Here is a 26,058-nt window from a genome sequence, read left to right on the forward strand (position 1 = left end):
GATACATTACAACAGATGGAAGACATTACAAAAAACCTACCCAATTCTTTGAGCATGCAAAAAACCACTATTCATTTGTATGCAACATATAGGATCCCCGTGGACATCGATAGTGACCAAGGAATCTACTTTATTGGCCATGAAGTTCAGGAATGGGCCAATACAAAGGACATACAGGGGCATTTCCACCTGCCTTACAACGCCACTGCTACCGGGCTATGAAGAGACTACTTAAACAGCAGTTGAGGTGGGAAACTCACTCTTAACACATGGACACATCCCAGGAGCAGTTATCCCAGTGCCGACGCCATGTTAACCTGGAGGTAACTAGTCAACACCGTTCGAGTTCAACTGTTGACCACCGAAGGACTGTTGCCAACTACAGGTCAGGACAGCAACTCATTTTTGCACTTCACAGGATCTATCCCCAGGGGAACATATTATAAATAGCCCTTAGGACTGGCAGGTAAGTCCTCAGTGGTTTGGGTTTGCTGTCCCATTGGGGAATAGGATCAGAAAGGGATTTACAGATTTCACCTGTCTTCTACCCAGCCCCACCTCAGATTACTAAGGTAACTAATCCAGGCCTCTACTGTAGAAAGGCACCATTATACTAACCCTGTGTACTGTTACACCACCTCTCCAGTGTTCGGCACTGGCTCTGGAGACTGAGGGTGGGCAGGTGGTATGGTATTGCAGGCCAGGACAAAACGCGTAGACAGGGGTGGCATTACCTCAGAATGATGTTACTGCTTGTATTTTGCATAATGGTCATGGTCTTCCCTATATTGTGCCTGTTAGACATCTTGCAGCTTGTCCTACTCTGAGTGAAGGGAATCTGTTTGCGGACTGGGTGACAATGGTGGCCTCACTGAGAAATGAGTTTGATTGCTGTCCTACTCTGAGTGAAGGGAATCTGTTTGTGGGGTGACAATGGTGGCCTCACTGAGAAAATGAGTTTGATTACAGCGAAATGCCATTGTCAACCTCTGAGAGTCCATGAAGAATTGACTTGATAAGCTCCTGGTTCCAAAGCTTGCCCACCTGTTGGACTGTCTGTATCGCATTTGTGGTGTTTGGTTGCAGCTGCACTTCTACGTACCTGTCCTTGGGGATATAGCAGAAGAAGTATGGGCCAAGATTATAGAGGTCGTACAGGGTATGTAAAGGTGGAGTGTTTGACCACGCCATTCAAGATGACTGTCCTCTTGCTCTGTATATCCCCTGTTCAGCCAGTACCTGCTTCACTCACATGACTATCCAGTCTCTTAATTATAGGGCTTAATTAGTAACTGCCTATGTGCTTGCTTCCTGCCCCAGCTGCTGGTCTCTCTGGTGATTTATGAGCCAAACTGACCGTTAATTCCCCCTATAAATGGTAGCCTCCTCCTCCCCCAGGTAGCAAAGACTGCTGCCATGTCCTGCTTGCTGCCTGCCACAAACAGTGAGGTGTTGCTCCAGGACCTTGCTTCAGGTGTGTAAGATCCCTTGTCCAATAAGTCACTGATGTCTCTGTTGCTGTCTCTAGGCTCTTTCTTCAGTCTTGAGGCTGGCAACTACAAGCCTTGCAGGCCTGTGGGGTGCAGCCCAACATATGATTTTAGTCTTCAATTTACTGCGACTTGTCTTGTGGCCTAGCATGTGACCTATCCTGGAGAATAGAACTTTTGCTTTTAAAAGACTTGCCTGATTAGATAGGTTGAACCCACCCAGGATAATTTCCCTTTGAATTATAGTCAACTGATTAGGGACCCTAATTTCATCTGCAAAATTCCTTTTGCCATATTGTTGTATAATCATGAAGGTGATATCCAATTGTATTTACAGGTCCGTACAATGCTCAAAGGAAATTACACTGGTGTTTACCCCAGGGGGCAGGAATTGTGGGATCCATCTTAGAATTCTGCCTACCACAGACTGCTCCCTGGCCACCTTACACTCCTTATACCACTGAACCAGCAGGTGAAAAAGGTTAATCTACTGGTGTTATGATCTCAGTTACTGCAGGAAATTGTTTGCCTTTTTAATGGAAGCAAGGAGGATTTTTTCTGGAACCCAGGAGATTTTCTGAGGTTCCCTTCAATACTTCCATGCCAACAGTAAAGATCAATGGAAAGCTACAGGAACTGGAAAAAGGCAGGACAATTGAGGATTCAGACCATTCAGAAGGGAAGGATTGAATCATTCTACCAGTAAAGAATCTGGATGGAGCTGTGGGTTTTGGCTGTGGGCAAGGAAAACAGGGAATAAGTGGGTGAAGTTGGAAGCTACAGACGTCAACTCTGACCTTGTGAATAACTACAGAAACCAGGACTGGTAGCTTTGCATATTTTCTGTTATATGTATGTGTTTATTCTAACTTCTCCTTCCCATTTTAATTTTATATAACACTAGGTGGAGGTCAACTTTACAATGTAGTCTTTAGTGGGACCTAAGACTGAAATTGAGGCCTAATTAATATAGGCAGCAATGGATTCAATGACCATTGGGGCTTTGTGTTTTACCTGGGGGAAGGGCAAGAACTTCACTTATCAGAGGGTTAGCTGTTTCTTGCTAAAATGTAGTTTCTTTGCTGGGCAGGCGTTGAAATGTGTGTAGAATGGTGCATATGAAAGCTGAGAAGTCAAAGGGGTCGACAGAGCTGCTTATGAACTTATTGCTTCCCAGCTCCAAATTCATTCTCCAATTGCACACCCAGAGTGCTCAGTCCTTTGACTACCTTGTAGCCCCAGCCCAGGAGCCTTGGTGTTCACCTTGCTGCTGCCTTAAGAGGCACACCGCATGCTTCTGGCTTCATGCTGTAGCAGCCCACAGCCCGCACCACACACACTCCCAAGCATGACCAGGCCTGACTTTCCTGCCCCCTGCAGGGATGTTCCTGAGACCTTTCCAAGGTGGGCAATGTCCGCTCTGGCTTGGTACCTGCAGAAACATCCCAGCTTCCTCAGCAACCTGCTTACATGCCTTGGCTTGCCTGTGCCCTAGGTGATTGTTTCCTGTTTATCAGATGACCCTAACCCAGCAAACTTTCTCACCAGCCAGTGGTTGTCTGCAACCGCACCTTCTCCAAAATTCAATTAACCATCAAGTTAAGAAAAAGGGAATTCGGTTGGAGCCAAACTGAGTATTATAACCTGGGAAGCAGATTCTCAGAAAGCACTGAGAACTCTTCCACCTGTTAGAAGTTGAAGGCATAGACTTATCCTTTTTTTTTCTTTAATTGATTCTATTTTTTACATAAAAAGTTCAGTAAAAATTGGATAAAGTAAAGTGATTTTTTTTTTTTCGGTACGCGGGCCTCTCACTGTTGTGGCCTCTCCCTTTGCGGAGCACAGGCTCTGGATGCGCAGGCTCAGCGGCCATGGCTCATGGGCACAGCTGCTCCGCGGCATGTGGGATCCTCCCGGACCGGGGCATGAACCTGCGTCCCCTGCATCGGCAGGTGGACTCTCAACCACTGCGCCACCAGGGAAGCCCAAGTAAAGTGATTTTAAGCAATAAATCAATCTTATCAACATAGCACAAGGCTGGCCGAAACCACAAGGCAGCCTGCTCCGGAATATTTACATGATAACACATTAAACCTTGCAGGAGAACTTAAACCATCCTTACAAAGTCTTCTGTGATCCTAGCACGCAGAGGCTTAAAAGCAAAACAAAAGCCAAAAACCAGGAAAGACAAATTATTTTCAATATAGTCACATATACATTAAAATATAATACAGATCGTCAGGGTAAGGGGTCGTGGGTGGGGATGCGCATGAGTCTGTGCGCTGACAGCACCGCCAAGGAGGAGACCCAGCCTTAAGAGTGGGGTCAGGCCTGGCCAAGGTCTCAGAAGGTAAGGTCTCAAGGGCCTAAACCCTTGCCTCAGATGGCCTCTACCAACAGCTCACAACCAGGGACCGCTTGTTGTAGATGGAGCTCATTTTTGTGAGCTCATTCTGCAGGTTTGAATTCCCCAGGGTGATGTGTCATCAGTAGCACAGCCTGACAGTGGGGTGGGGATAGAGGGCCCACGGGATTTCTTCTCCCCAGAGTCTCTCCTACCAGCTTGCCCGTCCTCCCACCCTGGCCCTGAAGGTCACTCTAATTCAGTGTCCCATTTGGGTTTGTAAACAGCCCCAAACTTCTGCATGTACTTCTTAATGTACTCCTTGGTTTTGTGTCTCACATTCTCATTGCACTCCAGGTCCTCAGGGTTCTTACAGTACTTCAGCTCCTTATTCGTAACGCCGTGAGTCAGCTTGCGAGCTAGGTGTTTGAAATCTTCAGTTGTGGTAATTCTTCCCACTTTGCAGTCAGGTTTCCAGTAAGGGTTCAGGCACTGGACAATGAACTGGGACATCTCTTTTCTGAATACTTCTTTGCTTTCCTTAGCCAGCTCACTGGAGGCATCTGCTTTTGCTGTCTTAGGCTTTTTTGAGGTCTTCATGGGATTTTCATCATATGTTGGGGTTCCCAGGTCCATCTCAGCTTCATGCTCAAGGCTGGCATCATCTCCTGGGCTTTCCCAAGTAGGAGGATCCCACTGAGTCTGCCTTGTGATCACATGGTAGTAGTAAATCTTCCCTTCTGGGTCTCAGGCTGTCTTCCAGTTGGGAGGTAAGACAATGGTTTTTGGTTTGGGAGGAGATGGGGGTGGTAAATCCAAGAGGTTATTTGTCACAACTATTTCAGGTGACTGTAAAGGCTGAGGCTGCTCTGGTGCAACTATTGTAGTCACGGCTGTGGCTGGCTGTACCACCACTCCTCGTGGGTGAGCTGTGAAAATCTGTTGTCCCTGGATGTACTGAAGACTTGGCTGGGCATAACTCTGTACAATTGGTGGAGTTGTCTGTGAATAGGGTGATGTCACACCACAGACAGTTGGACCAGCCTGTCCTTGATAATATATGGTTGCTTGAGACTGTGCAGGAGAGTACTGCTGCTGTACACTCACGGACTGTTGGTTTGAATCCCAAACACCATAATTCTGTCCCTGGACTGGGCCTGGGGCTGGCACTGGCAGGACGGTGACACTGGAGTCTTGGTGTACCACACCATCACTTTGGGCCACATACTGTGAACTGGAAACTTCCACAGGGGCTGCCACATGTGGCACCACTGGCACAGGTGGAGGGGCAGCAAGGGGTTCTGTAGAATGTCCCACCAAGGGCTGAGAATAATCATAAGGAGAAGGAGAACACACAGGATCCATGCTGGGTGTGGGGAGGAGCACTTTCCAGCATTAGGATTGCTGGGATCCACATAGGCCTGCATGGGGTAACCTGGTGGGTAGCCAGCAAAGGGGTGACGAGGGGCATGGTAGCCAAGAGAGTCATAAGGCAGTGGAGACGTCATTCCCAGGTTCTGCATCTGCTGCTGTTTTTTTTGAGCCTCCCACTGAGCTACCTCCTGCTCAAACAACTTTCGGCGCTCCTCTGTAGAAAGTTGATTGTGATCTTTAATTCGTACTTTCTTTTTAGAAGTTGGTGTATCATATCTGCCACCTGGCCTTTTTGTTCCCCACTCATAGGCAGAAGAAGGTGGTGAGAGGCAGCCCCTTCATTTCCTTTTCTCTTTATTTTGAGTTTGTTTGTCTGGGTCTCTTTCTCTTGACCTGTTAGAAGTCTTTGGGGCAACTGTTTGATCTCTGAAGCCAACAGCATCCCTTCCTCGTTCGGTTATTGTGCTCTCCTTTTCAGTTTACCTTTTCTTTGGAATTCGATATACCTCCTTTAGGTCTTTCCAACTGTCCAGGAGCTTGGTGGCCAAATCACTTATATCTACTGTTTTATGTGGCTATTCCTGGCTCCTCTCACTCTCTACATCAGATACACTCTCCTCTTCATCTTGGGATGGTGTTTCCTCAGCAATAGGTTCGTCTAGTTTTGTGCCATTGCTCTCTTTAGGCTCTATTTCAGTGTCAGCCTCTGGTTCAGATGTCGGTAGCTTAATGGCCTCCACAGCAATTTCACTATCAACTTTAGATTCAGGCAGCTGTTGTGTGAGTAGCTGTTGTGACTGTGACTCTTCCTCTTCTTCTAGAGGGACGTTTTCTAACTGGTCAAGGTCCTCTTTGCCATCCTTGCCTTCTAGCTCGCTGGTAGCATCAGAGATCACACTGTCCATGCCATTTTCACTTATAATATTAAGTCTGCAAAACATTAGCTCCTTGGGGGTGTCTGTGTCAGCTTCTATGCTCAGCTTGGTGGAAGGATCAGGTGTGTTGAGCGGTGTGTAAGCACGTGATGTATTCTCGCTAGAATACCCATCTCCTTCGCTCAGCTGAGGGACAGCAGTCTTGGTTTGAGACCAACGTTGAATAATAGGAAGTACTTTGCTTTCCTTCAACATATTTTTAGTAGGAATGGATAAATGTTCCAAAGTCTTTATAATCTCTTCCTGAAGCTTCTGGTTACTTTCCCGGCCATCACGTAGTTCTGCCATCCAGATCCACAACAAAGGCAGCCCATGACGTTCCAGAAAGGACTTCAGGCAAGACTGTGAATGTGTGTTCTGTATGAGCTTGAGACAGGTAAGTTTCTGTTCCAAAGTTTCAATTCTAACCATTAGCCAGGATAAGCTGAGCACCCTGGTTTTTATCAGAGAGACACTCACCATTCTCCAACAGAGCTTCTAGCTCTCCATCCACCGAATCCTTCTTCCGAGATCGTTCTTTCTTCATTTTCCCTCCTGCTGCTCTGATGCTGACTCTGTTCTCTCCTCCCAGGTAACCCTGGCAATTAGCCGACCCACAGAAACATTTCTGTCCTTCCTTCCCATATCTTTGGAACTGATAGTCAAATGTTAACTCTGAGCCTGAAGGAACCAGCTTGGTGGTAAAAATCCCAACTCTCAGTTGTCCGTTCACAGTCCATTTTTGAGTCTCACAGTTTGGTTCACAGCTATGATTCATGAAACGGGAGCAATTTCCTTTCTGAGTGGCATCTATTATCTCATCATTCTTCAGGGCCATTAAATAGTAGGGGATGTTTTTGTTTCGTGCATACTCCTTTACCTGGGCTTTAAACTCTTTATGATCAAGTACCTCTCCACAATATTCCAGGACAAAGGCGTTCGAAGGAAGGTCTTTAGTAGCTCTCAAGCCCCAGCCTTTCTTTTCTGTGAATATGACTTCCACATCTGCATGCTGTTTTCTTTGAAACTGTCTATTGGAACAATAATTCCCATTTGGACAATGAGAAGAACATTCAATCATGAGGAGACGATTAAGACAATCTTCCCCACATGCTATTTCACCTTGAGCTCTTTCATCTTTAGAAAGAGGTGTACATTCACACTGCATTCGCTTAATATCCCGATGGGATTTATTCTTCTTTCTTTCTGTTAAATAAACATTTTCTTCAATCAGATCAAAGTAACAAGGCATCTTCCCTTGTTTGGCACATTCCTTCTATCGCTCTGTGTCCCTGAAGTCCTCCATGACACACGAAGGCCCAACCAATGCTGAGCCTAGAGGCACTGATGTCTCTCCCTGCTCTACCTCCACTCTAACTTTCTTTCTGTCCTGAAGCTCACCATCACTTTCAGAATCACTCTCCAATTCCTTTATCCTTTTTTAAAGAGGCCTTCTATCTTTCATATCATTTTTTTCTAAGTTTTTCGAAAGATCTTTCTCCTCATTCACAGCTAAAGAGTCCTTAATGGAATTGCTGCTTATTTCAGGTGCTTGCACTGACCCCTTGTCCTTCTGAAGGGACAGAAAAAAATTATTGGACTGGCCTGAAAAGTGAGATCCTCCACGTTGATCTCAATTCTCCTCCTCTTCACGGTCATCTGTTAAGGAATCTGGTACCTGCCCTTGAATTCGATCATACACAACCCCAGTTCCAGGCAGCCTACCTGCTGATCTTGGATCCCAGTAGCCATTGCCTTGCCAGTAAGTACATGTCCCACTATACTGTTCTGCACTTTGCTGATACTTGTGTCCACCACAGGCTCCATAGCTGCTGTCAGGTTGCTGATATGTGGTAGTAGGCTTTTCTTGTTGAGAGAAGTCCCACCCTAGATTTCTGAGCTCTTCTGATGATGAACGGAAACCATCCACTCAGGAGATCTTACAAGAAGAAAAATTTGACTCTGTTTTACCCAGTCTACTATCTGGCCTGTTAGGGAAAGTGGTCTGTTGCCAAGACTTACTTGAGACATCTTCAAAATCATCAGAAGAATAAACTGGCAGCTCTTCTTGCTGCCTAGAAGTTATTTTGGCTTTCACTGTTTCCTCAGAATTTGGATGACCTAGAGGGTCAGATTTTATGTCTGTATGACTTGTACTATCAACCCCATCACTCTGAGGATGAGCAATTTCAGACAGGTGATTATCTGTCTGTTTTTGTCTGGGCTGTATAAAAGAGATTTCTGAATTCTTCTCTGTTGCTTTATGAAAGAAGAACTTCTCAGTGTGAGGACAGGCTTTACTTGCTATACTCTCAAATTTTTCCTCATATGAATGCCTCCTTGGCTCCAATCGCTCATCTTCCCAGTGGTCAGAATAGTGTCTGTAACTTTGACTGCTCCAAGAAGAACAAGGACTTATTTCTTCCATGGGCAAAGTAGAATTCTTTGGCACAACCACAACAGACTGAAGACGGTTTCTTGGAATACTGCTATCATCAGAATCTGTATCTTCTGAATCTCTTTCATCACTTGAACTTTCGGAAGAACCAGAATAATCTTCATGGACAGTGGATACAATCTCTGAGGCATGACCACTATTGTCACATTTTAAGGTATATGTTACACCATCACTGTCCTCCATGATTAAATTCAAATTACAAGAAGAAAATACAACTTCTGAGTCATCAGAAGTATGTGTATGTCCTCTTCTACCTTCTTCATCTAAAGAGATTTCTGGTCTTCCTCTTCTATCAGGCAGTATGGAATTCCCTTCTTCTTGAGCCTCTTGCACACATTTCCCAGATAGTCCATTATTATGTCTGTTTTCCCAGGAAGCAAATCCTCTTCCTGAATCAGGAAGGCCACTAGCTACTTCTATTATTTCTTTCTCTGCATGCTTTAAAAACTCTGAGCTTTTACTCTTCAGCACAGCACCCAAAACTGGAGATGTATTCTCTCCACATTGCAAGAGAGTTAAACTGTCTACTTTTGTCCCTGGTGGAAGACTCTGAAGGGATGAAGCAATACATGAGCTCCCTGTAGGTGGATATAAATCATCAAAATGATTAACAGAAGCTGAACTAGCACTACCAACACTCTGCTTATATTCTCCACATGCAAATTTTGAGTGCTGATCTGTCAGACTTCCATTATCACATATAACTGTTTTTGATTTCAAATGCACATTCATAAAGCTATTTGAAGAAATCTTGAAGAAACGAGACCTGCTCCGCCTTCACGCTCTCTCTGATCTAAAGCAAGGAGATATGTAACGAGTATCTCTTTCAAGTTTTGAGTAGCTAAAATATTTATCATCTCTCTCTGTTTTAGATCGTGAAGATTTGAAGAGCTCTGCTTAATGTGTAATGCAGATGCACACTGGACATTAGGGAGGGAGAAGGCCAAAACAGAATTCTGTGTTTAACTTTTTTTGTCCTGCCTTTAAATTTTATTCCATCAGAGGTATGAATGCCAGAGGGGGATCCTCTTCCAAGCTTGCCTTTCCTTGGGTACTCTCCCTCTGCCCTAGGGTACTGTTAAGAGTTCTCAACACGCAATCATCTCTCAGCATGAGCAAGGAATTGGTTCTAAGGCTCCCCCTGCACCCCCAGTCCCCTGCGATTGCTGAAGTCTCTTATATAAAATGGAGTAGTACAGTCTGCCCTCAGTTACCCCGGGGCTCCACATTGGAGGATTCTGCATCCGAGGATTCAATCTACTGCAATTCAATTTACGGTTGGTTGAATCCGGGGTGCAGAACCCATGGATACAGAGGGGTAATTGTATTTATTTCACTCTATTATAGCTTAACAATTCTGGTTAAATTTACCGTGTTCTGTCTCCTGGTTGGACCTAGATTGGTAGAGGTGTGATGACTTGCTTGAATTTGGGACAAAGAAGTGAGCATAAGTAGCACTTTCTCCCCTCTCTTTGGGAATAAGCTGCTCACAGAAAGCATGCATTGGGCCCCATTTCTCCATAAGTCTTACAAGGGCAGGCGGCAAAATAGTCTGGGTCCAGTGCTGTCTGCGGCTGGATGCGTATGTCTGTATCATTATGGGGCTCAGTGTAAGGAAGCCCTCTTTTACACAGATATAAGGCTGAAATTAGAGAATGAGGGTTATTAATAATAAAGATAATACATCATGTTCCACATACCTCTTGTCTACTTATGAATTACTTTAGAACCTGGGTGGGGAAGAGGTTAACATGCTTCACTTAAGGGAAGAAGCTTATTACTATTTCTTTTGACAAGTTGAGTGTGAATTGGTTTTATCACTTTCTAGGCTTGTTCTATTCATAATTAACATATATTGAAACTTACATTAATATAAGCAAACGATCCTGCAATATTTGCTGTCAGAAAATAGATAAGGGACAACCTTCAAATCCAACTTTTGTGTAGTTGGGCCTTCAGCTATAAGCAGATTTTATTTATTTTTCTAAGTCTCTTATGCTTTTCATGGTGAATTGAATATCTTTATTATTAAAAAAAAAAAGCTTCTCTGTAAAACTAAACATTTTAAAGAACTTATACAACATACATAAGGGTCCCAAAATGCTCACTTTTCATAAAAATGACATCTATTTCCATAGACAAGTTCACCAACATCCTGACAGCTGATGGAAAAGTGACACATAAGCTTTAGTGTCTAGATCACAAATTCTGTCACCTAGGAAGCTTTCAAGTACAGCAAGTAATAGAAAAACCCAACTGAGAATGGCTTACATAGAGTGAACCAATTAACTTCCTTTGAAACTACAGAGATACATGTTGCTAGGAGTGAGACTAGAAGCTCACATAATGTGACTTAGAACCTAGTTTCTTTCAGTTTTTAACTGTCACTTCCCTGGTGTTGACTGTTTTTGGACAAACTTACTCCCTCCCCCCACACCCCAGTTCATAATCCTAAACTGACTTTGAGAAACTCTAAGAATTACATGAATCCTTTTTGTGAAACAAAGAGAATCTATATCATATATTCAGCAAAAGTATTTAAGAGTCACTGATTTGACCAGCTTAGGTAATCGTGCCAATTCCAAAACATTCAGAGATGGCACATTCAGATTGCCTCTGAATCAGGGCCTTTCTCTGGGGCAAATGAGGCCCATTTTTCATGTAAATCACAACTGTGAGAATGGAGGGACTGGGTAGGTATTGAAAAGAAATTCAGGCTATTACTCCAAGAAGGAAGAAAAATAGATACTGGGCAGCCATATAACAGGTATTCATTATAGGTACTTCCAGAGTCTGTTTCCTATTTACTCAAAGAAATTTAAGACTTTAGGTAACCCCAAAATTCACATATTTTCTTCATGTTACCTAACACATTTTTAGAAAATAAAAAGGTAAAATAATGTGAAATGATTTAATTTCTATAAGTGATCTTATAATCAAAGAGACCTTGCTACAAAAGTGAAACTTTATCTAGAGGATTTTATATTCAGTAAAGCGCTCACATTCAAGAGCAAATTCTCATTCTGATGATTCATGAAGTCACTTGTGATATTCCTTCTTTAGTGTGGTGTTTATATAAAAACATGAGTCTCTAAAATTGCCATGGCAAAAACATATATTGAAGCTTGATAGCCTTCTTTTCACAATGCATGGTTTCCATCATTGTCTTGGATCACACTGTACTTTATGTTCATTCTCTGGTACAGAGCTCCAGAGGTTTTTTTTTTTTCTTTTTCTCTTGCCCTACATCTTAATCTTCAAGCATTCTCCTATAGTCATGTTCTGGTTTTCCCTTTGTCAGCCTCCGCCACTTCCACTCCCTCCTAGACTCCTAGTACTTTTTTCAAGCTAAAGTTCTTTACCTTTATCTGCTGAAATCCAAGAGCCTGTTGTGAAATGAAGACTTGTAGTTTTCCCCACCCGCTTAGTTGCTTGCAATCTGTCTTCAGCCGCTACAATTTGAATCTTCCTCAAGTTATCAGTAGCATTAATCTTCATCCTACCAAAATATTTACATGGTTGGTAATCCCTTTTTCTTTGATCCTCTTATCTGATTGGTCTTCCTCTGTCACTCCTAAGACATAGCCATGTCTTTCTGTTCTATTTATTTCTCTCACTGTTCTTTTATGTATCAAATAAGCAGGTTAAGTAAGGCTCTGAAAGTACTCATCTTTCTGGTCTCAATCTTTCAACTTCCTCTTCCATTTCTTGTTCCATTACCACATTGACTCTTCACTGCTCAAGACATGTCATCTGTGCTTTTTTCCGAGGTTCCCTTGGAAATATCTTCCTTCAAGGCTCAGCTTAAATATTTTCCCTCCATGAACACTGCTCTAGTTTCCTCCAAATTTGAACTACTTCAAACTCCGTTAACCAGGTCCACGCTCTATCACCAGTTCTTGACCGAATATTTGCGAAAGCTCTCTAGCTAGTATCCCTGCTTCTTGCCTGTCTTCTACTTGATTCTCCATACTACCACTAGAACTGTCTCTCATACAATCTTAAGCCCTCATCATGGCCTATAAGATCTGGCTCCTGCTAATGTCTATTGGCCCAGGAACTGTGCTAAGAACTTTACTTGAATTAATCCATTTAATCCTATGAGCTACATACATTTTTTAATTTTTACATCTTTATTGGAGTATAATGGCTTTACAATGTTGCTTTATTTTCTGCTGTATAACAAAGTGAACCAGCTATATGTATACATATATCCCCAATCTCTTCCCTCTTGAGCCTCCCTCCCCTCCCTATCCCACCCCTCTAGGTTTTCACAAAGCACCGAGATGATCTCCCTGTGCTATGTGGCTGCTTCCCATTAGCTATCTATTTAAAGTTTGGTAGGGTATACATGTCCATGCCACTCTCTCACTTTGTCACAGTTTACCCTTCCCCCTCCCCAGATCCTCAAGTCCATTCTCTAGTAGGTCTGTGTCTTTATTCCAATCTTACCCGTAGTTTCTTCATGACATTTTTCCCCCCTAGGTTCCATATATATGTGTTAACATATGGTATTTGTCTTTCTCTTTCTGACTTACTTCACTCTGTATGACAGACTCTAGGTCCATCCACCTCACAACAAATAACTCAATTTCATTTCTTTTTATGGCTGAGTAATATTCCATTGTATATATGTGCCACATCTTCTTTATCCATTCATCCGATGATGGACACTTAGGTTGCTTCCATGTCCTGGCTATTGTAAATAGAGATGCAATGAACATTTTGGTACATGACTCTTTTTGAATTATGGTTTTCTCGGGGTATATGCCCAGTAGTGGGATTGCTGGGTCATAAGGAAGTTCTATTTGTAGTTTTTTTAAGGAACCTCCATACTGTTCTCCATAGTGACTGTATCAATTTACATTTCCAAAAGAAATGCAAGAGTGTTCCCTTTTCTCCACACCCTCTCCGGATTTATTGTTCGTAGATTTTTTGATGATGGCTCTGGTGACTGGTGTGAGGTGATACCACATTGTCGTTTTGATTCGCATTTCTCTAGTGATTAGTGATGTTGAGCATCCTTTCATGTGTTTGTTGGCAATCTGTATAACTTCTTCAGAGAAATGTGTATTTAGATCTTCCACCCATTTTTGGGTTGGGTTGTTTGTTTTTTTGATATTGAGCTGCATGAGCTGCTTATAAATTTTGGAGATTAATCCTTTGTCAGTTGCTTCATTTGCAAGTATTTTCTCCCATTCTGAGTGTTGTCTTTTGGTATTGTTTATGGATTCCTTTGCTGTGCAAAAGCTTTGAAGTTTCATTAGGTCCCATTTGTTTATTTTTGTTTTCATTTCCATTTCTCTAGGAGGTGGGTCAAAAAGGATCTTGCTGTGATTTATGTCATAGAGTGTTCTGCCTATGTTTTCCTCTAAGAGTTTGCTAGATTCTGGCCTTACATTTAGGTCTTTCATCCATTTTCACCTTATTTTTAGGTAGAGTCCTAATCTCATACTTTTACATGTAACTGTCCAGTTTATCCAGCACCACTTATTGAAGAGGCTGTCCTGTCTCCACTGTATATTCCTGCCTCCTTTATCAAAGATAAGGTGACGATATGTGTATGGGCTTATCTCTGGACTTTCTATCCTGTTCCATTGATCTATATTTCTGTTTTTGTGCCAGTACCATACTGTCTTGATTACTGTTGCTTTGTAGTATAGTCTGAAGTGAGGCAGCCTGATTCCTCCAGCTCCGTTTTTCTTTCTCAAGATTGCTTTGGCTATTCGGGGTCTTTTGTGTTTTGATACAAATTGTGAAAATTTTGTTCTAGTTCTGTGAAAAATGCCAGTGGTAGTTTGATAGGGATTGCATTGAATCTGTAGTTTGCTTTGGGTAGTAGAGTCATTTTCACAATGTTGATTCTTCCAATCCAAGAACATGATATATCTCTCCATCTATTTGTATCAACTTTAATTTATTTCAACAGTGTCTTATAATTTTATGCATACAGGTCTTTTGTCTCCTTAGGTAGGTTTATTCCTGGTATTTTATTCTTTTTCTTGCAATGCTAAATGGGAGTGTTTCTTAATTTCACTTCCAGATTTTTCATCATTAGTGTATAGGAATGCAAGAGATTTCTGTGCATTAATTTTGTATCCTGCTATTTTGCCAAATTCATTGATTAGCTCTACAAGTTTTCTGGTAGCATCTTTAGGATTCTCTATGTATAGTATCATGTCATCTGCAAACAGTGACAGCTTTACTTCTTCTTTTCCGATTTGGATTCCTTTTATTTCCTTTTCTTCTCTGATTGCTGTAGCTAAAACTTCCAACACTGTGTTGAATAAGAATGGTGAGAGTGGGCACCCTTGTCTTGTTCCTGATCTTAGTGGAAATGCTTTCAGTTTTTCAACATTGAGGATGATGTTGGCTGTGGGTTTGTCATATATGGCCTTTATTATGTTGAGGAATGTTCCCTCTATGCCTACTTTCTGCAGGGTTTTTATCATAAATGGGTGTTGAATTTTGTCAAAAGCTTTCTCTGCATCTATTGAGATGATCATATGGTTTTTTTCCTTCAATTTGTTAATATGGTTGATTGATTTGCATATTTTGAAGAATGTTTGCATTCCTGGAATAAACGCCACTTGATCATGGTGTATGATCCTTTTAATGTGCTGTTGGATTCTGTTTGCTAGTATTTTGTTGAGGATTTTTGCATGTATGTTCATCAGTGATATTGGCCTGTAGTTTTCTTTCTTTGTGACATCCTATTGGCCTGATATTGGCCTGTAGTTTTCTTTCTTTGTGACATCCTTGTCTGGTTTTGGTATCAAGGTGATGGTGGCCTCATAGAATGAATTTGGGAGTGTTCTTCCTTCTGCTATATTTTGCAAGAGTTTGAGAAGGATAGGTGTTAGCTCTTCTCTAAATGTTTGATAGATTCGCCTGTGAAGCCATCTGATCCTGGGCTTTTGTTTTTTGGAAGATTTCTAATCACAGTTTCAATTTCAGTGCTTGGATTGGTCTGTTCATATTTTCTATTTCTTCCTGATTCAGTCTTGGCAGGTTGTGCATTTCTAAAAATTTGTCCATTTCTTCCAGGTTGTCCATTGTATTGGCACAGAGTTGCTTGTAGTAATCTCTCATGATCTTCTGTATTTCTGCAATGTCAGTTGTTACTTCTCCTCTTTCATTTCTAATTCTATTGATTTGAGTCTTCTCTCTTTTTTTCTTGATGAGTCTGGCTAATTCAATTTTGTTTATATTCTAAAAGAACCAGCTTTTAGTTTTATTGATCTTTGCAATCGTTTCCTTCATTTCTTTTTCATTTATTTCTCATCTGATCTTTATGATTTCTTTCCTTCTGCTAACTTTGGGGTTTTTTTGTTCTTATTTCTCTAGTTGCTCTAGGTGTAAGGTTAGGTTGTTTATTTGAGATGTTTCCTGTTTCTTAAGGTGGGCTTGTATTGCTATAAACTTCCCTCTTAGAACTGCTTTTTCTGCATCCCATAGGTTTTGGGTCATTGTGTCTACATTGTCATTTGTTTCTAGGTATTTGGTGGTGCTGAACTCTCTCAGGTTTTCCTTGTCTGTAAAGGTTTTAATTTCTCCTTCAAATCTGAATGAGATCCTTGCTGGGTAGAGTAATCTTGGTTGTAGGTTTTTCTCCTTCACCACTTTAAATATGTCCTGCAACTCCCTTCTGGCTTGCAGAGTTTCTGCTGAAAGATCAGCTGTTAACCTTATGAGGATTCCCTTATGTGTTATTTGTTGTTTTTCCCTTGTTGCTTTTAATATGTTTTCTTTGTATTTAATTTTTGATAGTTTGATTAACATGTGTCTTGGCATGTTTCTCCTTGGATTTATCCTGTATGGACTCTCTGTGCTTCTTGGACTTGATTAACTATTTCCTTTCCCATATTAGGAAAGTTTTCAACTATAATCTCTTCAAATATCTTCTCAGTCCCTTTCTTTTTCTCTTCTTCTTCTGGAACCCCTATAATTCGAATGTTGGTGCGTTTAATGTTGTCCCAGAGGTCTCTGAGACTGTCCTCTGTTCTTTTCATTCTTTTTTCTTTATTCTGCTCTGCAGTAGTTATTTCCACTATTTTATCTTCCAGGTCACTTATCCGTTCTTCTGCCTCAGTTATTCTGCTATTGATCCCTTCTAGAGTATTTTTAATTTCATTTATTGTGTTGTTCATCATTGCTTGTTTCCTCTTTAGTTCTTCTATGTCCTTGTTAAATGTTTCTTGCATTTTGTCTATTCTATTTCCAAGATTTTGGATCATCTTTACTATCATTACTCTGAATACTTTTTCAGGTAGACTGCCTATTTCCTCTTCATTTATTAGGTCTGGTGGGTTTTTACCTTGCTCCTTCATCTGCTGTGTGTTTCTCTGTCTTCTCATTTTGCTTATCTTACTGTGTTTGGGGTCTCCTTTTTGCAGGCTGAAGGTTCGTAGTTCCCGTTGTTTTTGGTGTCTGTCCCCAGTGGCTAAGGTTGGTTCAGTGGGTTGTGTAGGCTTCCTGGTGGAGGGTACTAGTGCCTGTGTTCTGGTGGATGAGGCTGGATATTGTCTTTCTGATGGGCAGGTCCTCGTCTGGTGGTGTGTTTTGGGGTGTCTGTGGCCTTTTATGATTTTAGGCAGCCTCTCTGGTAATGTATGGGGCTGTGTTCTGGTCTTGCTAGTAGTCTGGCATAGGGTGTCCAGCACTGTAGCTTGCTGGTCGTTGAGTGAAGCTGGGTCTTGGTGTTGAGATGGAGATCTCTGGGAGATTTTCGCCATTTGATATTACGTGGAGCTGGGAGGTCTCTTGTGGACCAGTGTCCTGAAGTTGACTCTTCCACCTCAGAGGCACAGCACTGACTCCTGGCTGCAGCACCAAGAGCCTTTCATCCACATGGCTCAGAATAAAAGGGAGAAAAAGTGGAAAGAAATTAGTAGAAGTAGAAAGAAAGGACAGTTATTAAAATAAAAAGTAAAAAATAATTATTAAAAACTAAAAAATAATAAAAAGTAATAAAAGAAAAAAGAAAGAAGAGAGCAACCAAACCAAAAAACAAATCCACCAAGGACAACAAGTGCTAAAAACTATAGTAAAAAAAAAAAAACAGACAGTCAGACCCCTAGGACAGATGGTAAAAGCAAAGCTATAGAGACAAAAATCACATACAGAAGCATACACATACACACTCACAAAAAGAAAAAAAGGAAAAAATATATATATATCATTGCTCCCAAAGTCCACTGCCTCAATTTGGGATGATTCGTTGTCTATTCAGGTATTCCACAGATGCAGGGTACATCATGTTCATTGTGGAGATTTAATCTGCTTCTCCTGAGGCTGCTGGGAGAGATTTCTCTTTCTCTTCTTTGTTCTCACAGCTCCCGGGGTTCAGCTTTGGATTTGGACCCGCCTCTGCGTGTATGTTGCCTGAGGCCGTCTGTTGCCACTCAAGACAGGACGGGGTTAAAGGAGCCACTGATTCGGGGGCTCTGGCTCACTCAGGCCGGGGAGAGGGAGGGGCACGGATTCGGGGCAAGCCTGAAGCAGCAGAGGCCAGCGTGACGTTGTACCAGTCTGAGGCACGCCGTGTGTTCTCCCGGGGAAGTTGTCCCTGCATCACGGGATCCTGGCAGTGGCGGGCTGCACAGGCTCCCGGGTGGGGAGTTGCGGATAGTGACCTGTGCTCGCACACAGGCTTCTTGGTGGCGGCAGCAGCAGCCTTAGCGTCTCATGCTCATCTCTGGGGTCCGTGCTTTTAGCCGCGGCTCGTGCCCTTCTCTGGAGTTCCTTTAAGCAGCGCTCTTAATCCCCTCTCCTCGCGCACCAGGAAACAAAGAGGGAAGAAAAAGTCTCTTGCCTCTTCGGCAGGTCCAGACTTTTCCCTGGACTCCCTCTTGGCTAGCCGTGGTGCACTAACCCCCTGCAGGTTGTGTTCCCTCCGCCAGCCCCAGTCCTCTCCCTGCGCTCCAACCAATGCCCGAGCCTCAGCTCCCAGCCCCCGCCCGTCCCGGCGGGTGAGCAGACAAGCCTCTCGTGCTGGTGAGTGCTGGTCGGCACCGATCCTCTGTGCAGGCATCTCTCTGCTTTGCCCTCCGCACCCCTATTGCTGCGCTCTCCTCCACGGCTGCGAAGCTCCCCCCACTCTGCCACCCGCAGCCCCACCCATGAAGGGGCTTCCTAGTGTGTGGAAACCCTTCCTCCTTCACAGCTCCCTCCCACTGGTGCAGGTCCCATCACTATTCTTTTGTCTCTGTTTTTCTTTTTTCTTTTGCCCTACCCAGGTACGTGGGGAGTTTCTTGCCTTTTGGGAGGTCTGAGGTCTTCTGCCAGCCTTCAGTAGGTGTTCTGTAGGAGTTGTTCCACGTGTAGATGTATTTCTGGTGTATTTGTGGGGAGGAAGGTGATCTCCACATCTTACTCTTCCGCCATCTCGAAGGTCTCTGGGAGGTATAATTTATTTGATGTCTTACTTTAGTTTTTTCAAATGATATTATATGAAATCTAATGTGGGATGGTTCTAAAATGAATTTATGAAGAGAGGGCTCATAGGAAAGTTTCTCGTCTACGAATTCAGATGGAAACTGTATAAATGATGAGCTGGGCTGTAAAATCAACTGTAAACAAAATAAAACTGGTAAGCCTAATGTCATCGTTCAGTCAAGCAATTTTAGAATATTCTAGGATATTAAATTGTGATCTGTAGTCTTATTGTTTCATAAGGAAGTGAAAAACTCTTTCATATCCTGATAGGCTTTTACGTGGTAGAATATAACAGTGTTAATTCATAGCCCAATACTTGTAGTAAAGTATAAACACTCTTTGGGGCCATTGCTCACCATGCTGTGTGAACAGGGGTTTCTGCTCCAGCAACAAGGACCCTCACCTGGCTTCTGTTTATATCTCAACACCATTTTTAAATGCCCCAACTCCAACAGACTGCCAGTCTATACTCTATTTCAATTATTTATTCCTGCTAAATTAGCTGTCTGTCCTCAATTCTGTCAGCCTGTTTCTTCTTGCTCCCCTTCTTCAGCCAGCGGTTTGTCCTGTTAGACATGCACCCATCATTCCATCTGTTACCCCTTACCTCCCTCCCTTGATTTCCCTTGTGCTTAATTTACTAATCCTCCACCTTGAAAAGAATCCTCTCCCCCTTCCTTAGGTACAGGCTGTGCCTAGTGACATCCTTCTAAAGAGAACTGTACAAGGGAAAAAAAGAGTAACTTTGCAATGGAGAAACCTGACAACGACTACCTCAGCCAGGTGAGCAAGGTCAGCATTGGTATTCATAAACCGTCTGCTGATAGTGTGTACTCTCTATGACACTTTACCTTTGTGGTCTTCCTCCCAAAAACCCTTAACTCAAGTCCTATCAGGAGAAAAACATAATAATGGGGCATCCTACCAAAAAAAATCCTCTAATCTATGTTCCTTCTCCTGTTAAAAAACCACAAGTTTTGCTGGTAAATGTCTTTAAAATGGGCTGCTCCCCCACATGTGTTTTCTTTGTCCTCAGCTGTGCTGCAATGGAGATTTGCTCATCTCTAGTTGATGGCTCCAGATATGTCCTTATTTCCCAGCTCTTGTTGCAAAGTTGTTCCTCATTTCCCTTCACCGCACCTGTGGGTGACCTTCATTCCTCCCACAGTTTGGTTGTGAGCTTTAAATGAAATCAAAGTACGTGAGGTGTCTGAAGTCTGTGAGGAGAGTTCACAGGTGCACCTTCGCTCTGCTGAGAGGATGGGGTCCTGTGGAGTGACTGATCTCAGACGCTCTCTAGTTCACAAACTTTCTTTTCATCTTCCTCCTTCTTATTGTCTCAGAGGAAGAGTTGTGTCTATTATGAATGGTGTAAAATGTCCGTGGATGTTTCTGAAAAGGTAACTTTTATCATTCACACACATAAATGACAAAATTAATTCATAAGTGCAAATGCTGGAGAATAAAATTTTATCAGTAATTCCCATCACAGCACCTCATTAGCTCATCCTAATCATTCCAACCTCATCAGCGTCTCTCTCACCAGCTGCTTCTGAGAGAAGATTTTGATTCAACAGCTTTGTGTGTGTGAATTATATTAGTTTTTTTTTCTTCCAGTTTTACTAAGAAATAATTGACATACAACACAGTAGAAGTTTAATGATAATTAAGCACAATGATTTGACTTACATACATCATAAAGTGATTATCACAATGTTTAGTGAACATCCATATCTCATGTAAGTAAAAAAATTAAAGAAATATTTTTTAAAAGCCTTTTTCCGGGCTTCCCTGGTGGCGCAGTGGTTGGGCGTCCGCCTGCCGATGCAGGGGACGCGGGTTCGTGCCCCGGTCCGGGGGGATCCCGCATGCCGCGGAGCGGCTGAGCCCGTGGGCCATGGCCGCTGGGCCTGCGCGTCCGGAGCCTGTGCTCCGCAACGGGAGAGGCCACAGGTGGGGGGCCCGCGTACCGCAAAAAAAAAAAAAAAAAAAAAAAAAAAGCCTTTTTCCTTGTGATGAGAACTCTTAGGACTTACCCTCTTCACACTGTCACATGTAACATACAGCAGTGTTAATGTTGCACATTACATCCCCAGTGCTTATTTATCTTATAACTCGAAGTTTGTACCTTTTGACTGCAAGATTCAACAAATTTTAGACCAAAAAAAACAAAAAAGAAGTTCCTACAGAATGACCCTTTCTATGTCAAACTGCTCCACCATGTCAGTGTTTACATAATCCCATGGGAACGTCTTTCAGTCTGCTCGACACTGGGTGTGCATTAGCGAAAGAACAAAAAGTGACTTTAGGTAACTTAAATAAGAAGACTATACAGTGAGGGTAGGGGGAGCTCACAGAATTGAAAGGAATGTGGAGGAAGCTGGCTTTTAGTAAACAAGAAATGGGAGATGTTATGGGCTGAATTTGAAATTCAAATGTTGAAGCCCTAATCCCCAGTACCTCAGAATGTGACTGCATTTTGGCCTTTAAAGAGGTGATTAAGTTAAATAAGGCCATTGGCTGGGGGTGGGGGGGGAGGTTGTCTAATCCAATTTGACCAGTGTCCTTATAAGAAGAAGAGATTAGGACACAGAGACACCAGGGATGCATTCACAGAGGAAAGAGCACATGAGAACCCAAGGAAAGGCAGCCATCTGCAAGCCTGGGAGAGAGACCTCAGAGAAAACCAGACCTACCAACACCTTGATCGTGGACTTCTAGCTTCCAGAACTGTGAGAAAATACATTTCTATTGTGTAAATCACCTAGTCTGTGGTATTTTTGTTATAGCAGCCTGAGCAAATTAATATGGGGTTTTGACAGTAAGATCTGAGAATCGTCACTGGAATAAATGATAAACTTCCACTGTTTTTGTCTCACTTAACATCAAAGTCCTCAGTAGAGAGAATCCTATTAGTGGAGTTTAGATTCAGGTCATGTACCTTCATCCCCCCTAGGTTAGTGAGATGACTGGCTTGTCCAAAGTCATCAGAGGACTGATGCAGAGAGCAGAAAACTTTGAATCTCAACAAAATTGTACATGGCAGGTAGAGAGGGACTTTCCAGTAGGAAATCCAGGTGTGGCTAAGGGTAGATACTGGGATGCCCAAAAAGTGACAAACATTCTGCTTCTGATAAACCATTTTTAAATAAATTCATCTGATTTTGAAATGACCATTTTACTTTTTTGATAGAAAATAAAAATTCAGTTTTGCATGCACGCTTTCTATTTTTTAAATGTGAAAATTTTAAATATGAAATGAAATCAACCTTTGCTTTTGAGTTTCATTCCATCTCCATCAAACCAGTCTGCCTTCAGCATCATGACTGTTGCTGGAAACTCAGCCTCTGTGCACTGGTGCTGAATCGAGTCTCAGAGACAGAGTTTTGGGTGAAGTAGGAAAGAATCGCTTTATTGCTTTGCCAGGCAAAGGGAGACAGAGTGGGCTTGTGCCCTCAAAAACTGTGTGTCCCAACCTGGGCGGGGTGGGATGGTTGTGAGGAGTTTTGTAGTCAAGGGGCATGATTGCTGATAAGGATCAGTGTGCGTGCAGGGCCTGTATTTCTTCAATCTAGAGATCTTCTGGAGTCAGGTGGTCTTGTGATCTGTGGTTCTTGAGGTTATTGAACTGTGACTTTCTCTCTGGAACATCTTCCATTTGGTGGGAGTTTTAGTTCTGTAGAAGAGCGTAAAGATATCGTTATGTGTATCCCTTGAGGCAAAACCAGGACCCTGCCCCAAGGCTGCACTATTGTTTCTTGACTGCTCCTCCCTTGTCTCTGCATCCCCTCCCTTCCCTGATTAACAATTGTTTGAACCTGCCCTCCAGAATGCAGGGAAGGAGGACATGGTCAGCTTCATTGTCACAGATCATGCTAGACCTGTTCTCTCTAACCACCCAGGGCCAAGTCTTTCTGTAAAAACAGACTTTAACATCCAGTAATGTAATGTCCTTTTTTAAGTCTTTTTTTTCTTCAAAATATTTTTTTCACATTTCAGTTGTCAGAACTTTTATAAAGAACTTCGAGTTCTGCCCTTTATTAAACCTTTGTCTGAACAGCAGCTGTGTCTTCATCTAAGTGACCTTGGGTAGTGGATCTTTGGAAAGACAGCAGTTTATTTCAAGGATAACAAGCTGGGGTTCAAACCCTCACATGGAAACCATGTGCCCCTGAAACTGAGTTCCTCTGCTGAGTGTATGATTAACCTCTATATCCAAAACTTTATTACTTTTCTTGTCCCACACCTGTTCCCCCGAATATTAAGGAGTATGAAAGAAAAGGGGGGATTAAAACCAAGCAGTACCCTATGGGGCCCTCCTGTTGCAGGAAGGGGGACCCCTTCCAGGTCCCAAAAGTGAGCTCCTGTCTAGCACTCAGAAATGAATTTTCTGAGGAGACACACATGCTGACAAAGCAAGAGACTTTACTGGGAAGGGGCACCTGGGTGGAGAGCAGGAAGATAATGGAACCCAGGAGGACTGCTCTGCCACATGGCTCACAGTCTCAGGTTTTATAGTGATAGGATTAGTTTCCAGGTTGTCTCTGGACAATCTTTCTGACTCAGGGTCCTTCCTGGTGGCACACACATCACTCAGCCAAGATGGATTCCAGTGAGGAGGATTCTGGGATGTTGGTAGGACATATGGACTGGCATCTCCTTTTGATCTTTCCTGAATTCTTCTGGTTGGTATGGCTTGTTTTTCGTGTTCCTTACCAGGACCTCCTGTCACAAAATAACTCATGCAAATGGTTACCTTGGTGCCTGGCCATGGTGAGCAGTTTCAGTCAGTGTTTCCCCTAACACTCTCAGGTACCAAAGTCCTTCCATGTCCCCTGTTTCTTGTTTGTATAAAAAGGCTTTAGTCTCCTAGGCCTTCCCTGAGTTCCAAAGATCAGGCACAGGCAGTTACTAATTAGAGAAGTGAGAGAATGAAGAAACAAAGGAAAAACAATTAAATAAAAAAGTAATGACAAAATCTCTGGATAAAACAGAGTCCTAGTTCCTTCTCGATGGATATATATAAAAATCTTATATATTTGAGTTATTCTTAAGGAACTAAGACACTCACTGCCACCCGCCCCCCAGGTGGAGGATAGTGACTACATGGTGACCACAAACACATAGACCACAGACTAGTTGGAACCAGAAGGTTGATGATTGAGATTCCCAAAGCACCACCCTGTTACCTCACCACCAACCAATCAGAAGAAAATCATGAATCCTGCAGCCCTCACTCCAAATATTGCCTTTAAAAATGCTCCCCTAAAAACCATCAAGGAGTTCAAGTCTTCTGAGCATGAGCTGCCCATACTCCTTGCTGGGCCCTGCAATAAATGATGTACTTTCCTTCACCACAATCCAGTGTCAGTAAGTTGGCTTTGCTTTGTGGTGGGTGAGCAGACCCTAGTTCGATACGATAACAACAGCAGATGGCAGTAATTCAAAGAAAGCTCCTTCACCTTGCATCTAGAAAGATGCTCTTCTTCTGAGAGAGTGTGTAGTAAGTCAAGATTCGATTATTGAAACACAACCATCACATCTGTGTGAAGGAAGACACTATGTAATCTGAGAGGCCAAGGGAGAGCATCTGAAAGAATTTTGTTCTATGCCAAGAAAAACTATCACTACTTTTAGAAACCATGAGATCATCTTTTTTATTCTTTATACTGAAATAACATTTAAGAATCTAAGACTTTAAGTTTATACTTATTTCCTCAAGTCCAGATGTGTTTATAAATTTGTCGATGCTGAATAATGTTTGGATGAGTTTAACAGTCACTGCTATGAGTCAGCACAGTGCTTTGGCTTATGTAGGATCTGCATAAAACCACACTTCTTCAGTCCTTCTCCTGCATTTACCATTTACTAAGCAGGTGACTTTGGACAAGTTACCTGTGATATTGTGATTTATGATAAGAAATATATATATTTGGTCTTCATCCCTGGTCCAGGCACAAAGCTCCTAAAACACTTGAAATTTCCTAAGTGTTGAGAGGGATAAAGCTGTCTTTTGTTGTCAATGAGGTGACTTTCAAAAAGCCCCTAGGTAACTTAAGAATGGGAGCTAGTTGCCAGGGGAACAAACCATGTGATAGAATAGTTGCAACTTTCACTTCTACCCACTCCCCACAACCTCCCAGGTAGGAAAAGGGGCTAGAGATTGAGTTCAGTCACCAATGGCCAATGATTTAATCAATCGTGCCTGTGTAATGAAGCCTACATTAAAAAAAAAAAAAAGTTGGTGTTCAGAGAGCCTCCAGGTTGGTGAACACATGGAGATTCAGGGAGAATGCACCACTGCAGAAGGCATGGAAACTCTACACCATTTCCCCATACCCTGCACTATGCAACTTTCCATCTGGCTATTCCTAAGTTATACTCTTTTATATTAAACTGGTAATCTCATAAATAAAATGTTTCCCAAGTTCTGTGAGCCATCCTAGCAAATAAATAAAACCCAAGGAGGGGGTAGTGGGAACCTCCGATTTATAGTAGGTCCGAAGCACAGATAATAACCTGGACTTGCAATTGGCATCTGAAATGGGTGAGGGAGCAATATGGTAGAACTGAGCCCTTAACCTGTGGGATCTGATAGGACATTCAGCTGGTGTCAGAGAATTGCTTGGTGGTATCAGACACATGTTGAAGTTGTGTCAGAATTATATACCTAACCATTCTGGCTTCCATTTCCTCATCTGTAAATTGGGTACGAGGATGAAATAAGACAAAACATGCAAGCTGTTAGTATCGTTATTATGACCTAAGGACTGAGGTACAGAGACAGCGAGACTGGTCCTGCCCTAGAGGGGCTGCAGAAGGTGGTACAGACCCCTGAACCCAGTGATGTCAGCATAGGGACTGTACAGTCAGAGGACAAAGCTAGGCCTCCAAAGATGCTTTTCTTTTGGACCCACATCACGCTTCAAAAAAATAAGTAAGTCCCTAATTGGCCATAATGGGCAAAATCCAGCCACATGATCACAAGGGTACACAACTGATACACCTACAACTGAACTGTACCCAGACAACCATTCTGCT

General features: G+C 42.6%; 1 protein-coding gene across 1 annotated transcript; it reads right to left on the minus strand.

The window, feature by feature from the left end:
* Positions 1–4,068: 4,068 nt before the first annotated feature.
* Positions 4,069–12,078, minus strand: LOC309829868 (histone-lysine N-methyltransferase SETD2-like; the record flags this gene model as incomplete). Its single annotated transcript, XM_082666147.1, is given in 14 exon segments — positions 4,069–4,581; positions 4,585–5,219; positions 5,222–5,546; positions 5,550–5,687; positions 5,691–5,783; positions 5,787–6,575; positions 6,577–7,398; positions 7,402–7,563; positions 7,567–7,755; positions 7,759–8,052; positions 8,056–9,330; positions 9,952–10,001; positions 10,112–10,222; positions 11,943–12,078. Coding segments are annotated over 14 exon segments (5,517 nt in total). The 3' UTR covers positions 4,069–4,083.
* Positions 12,079–26,058: the final 13,980 nt, after the last annotated feature.

The sequence above is a fragment of the Grampus griseus genome, assembly GCF_964374135.1.
Source record: "Grampus griseus genome assembly, chromosome: 11".
NCBI classification, from domain to species: Eukaryota; Metazoa; Chordata; class Mammalia; order Artiodactyla; family Delphinidae; genus Grampus; species Grampus griseus.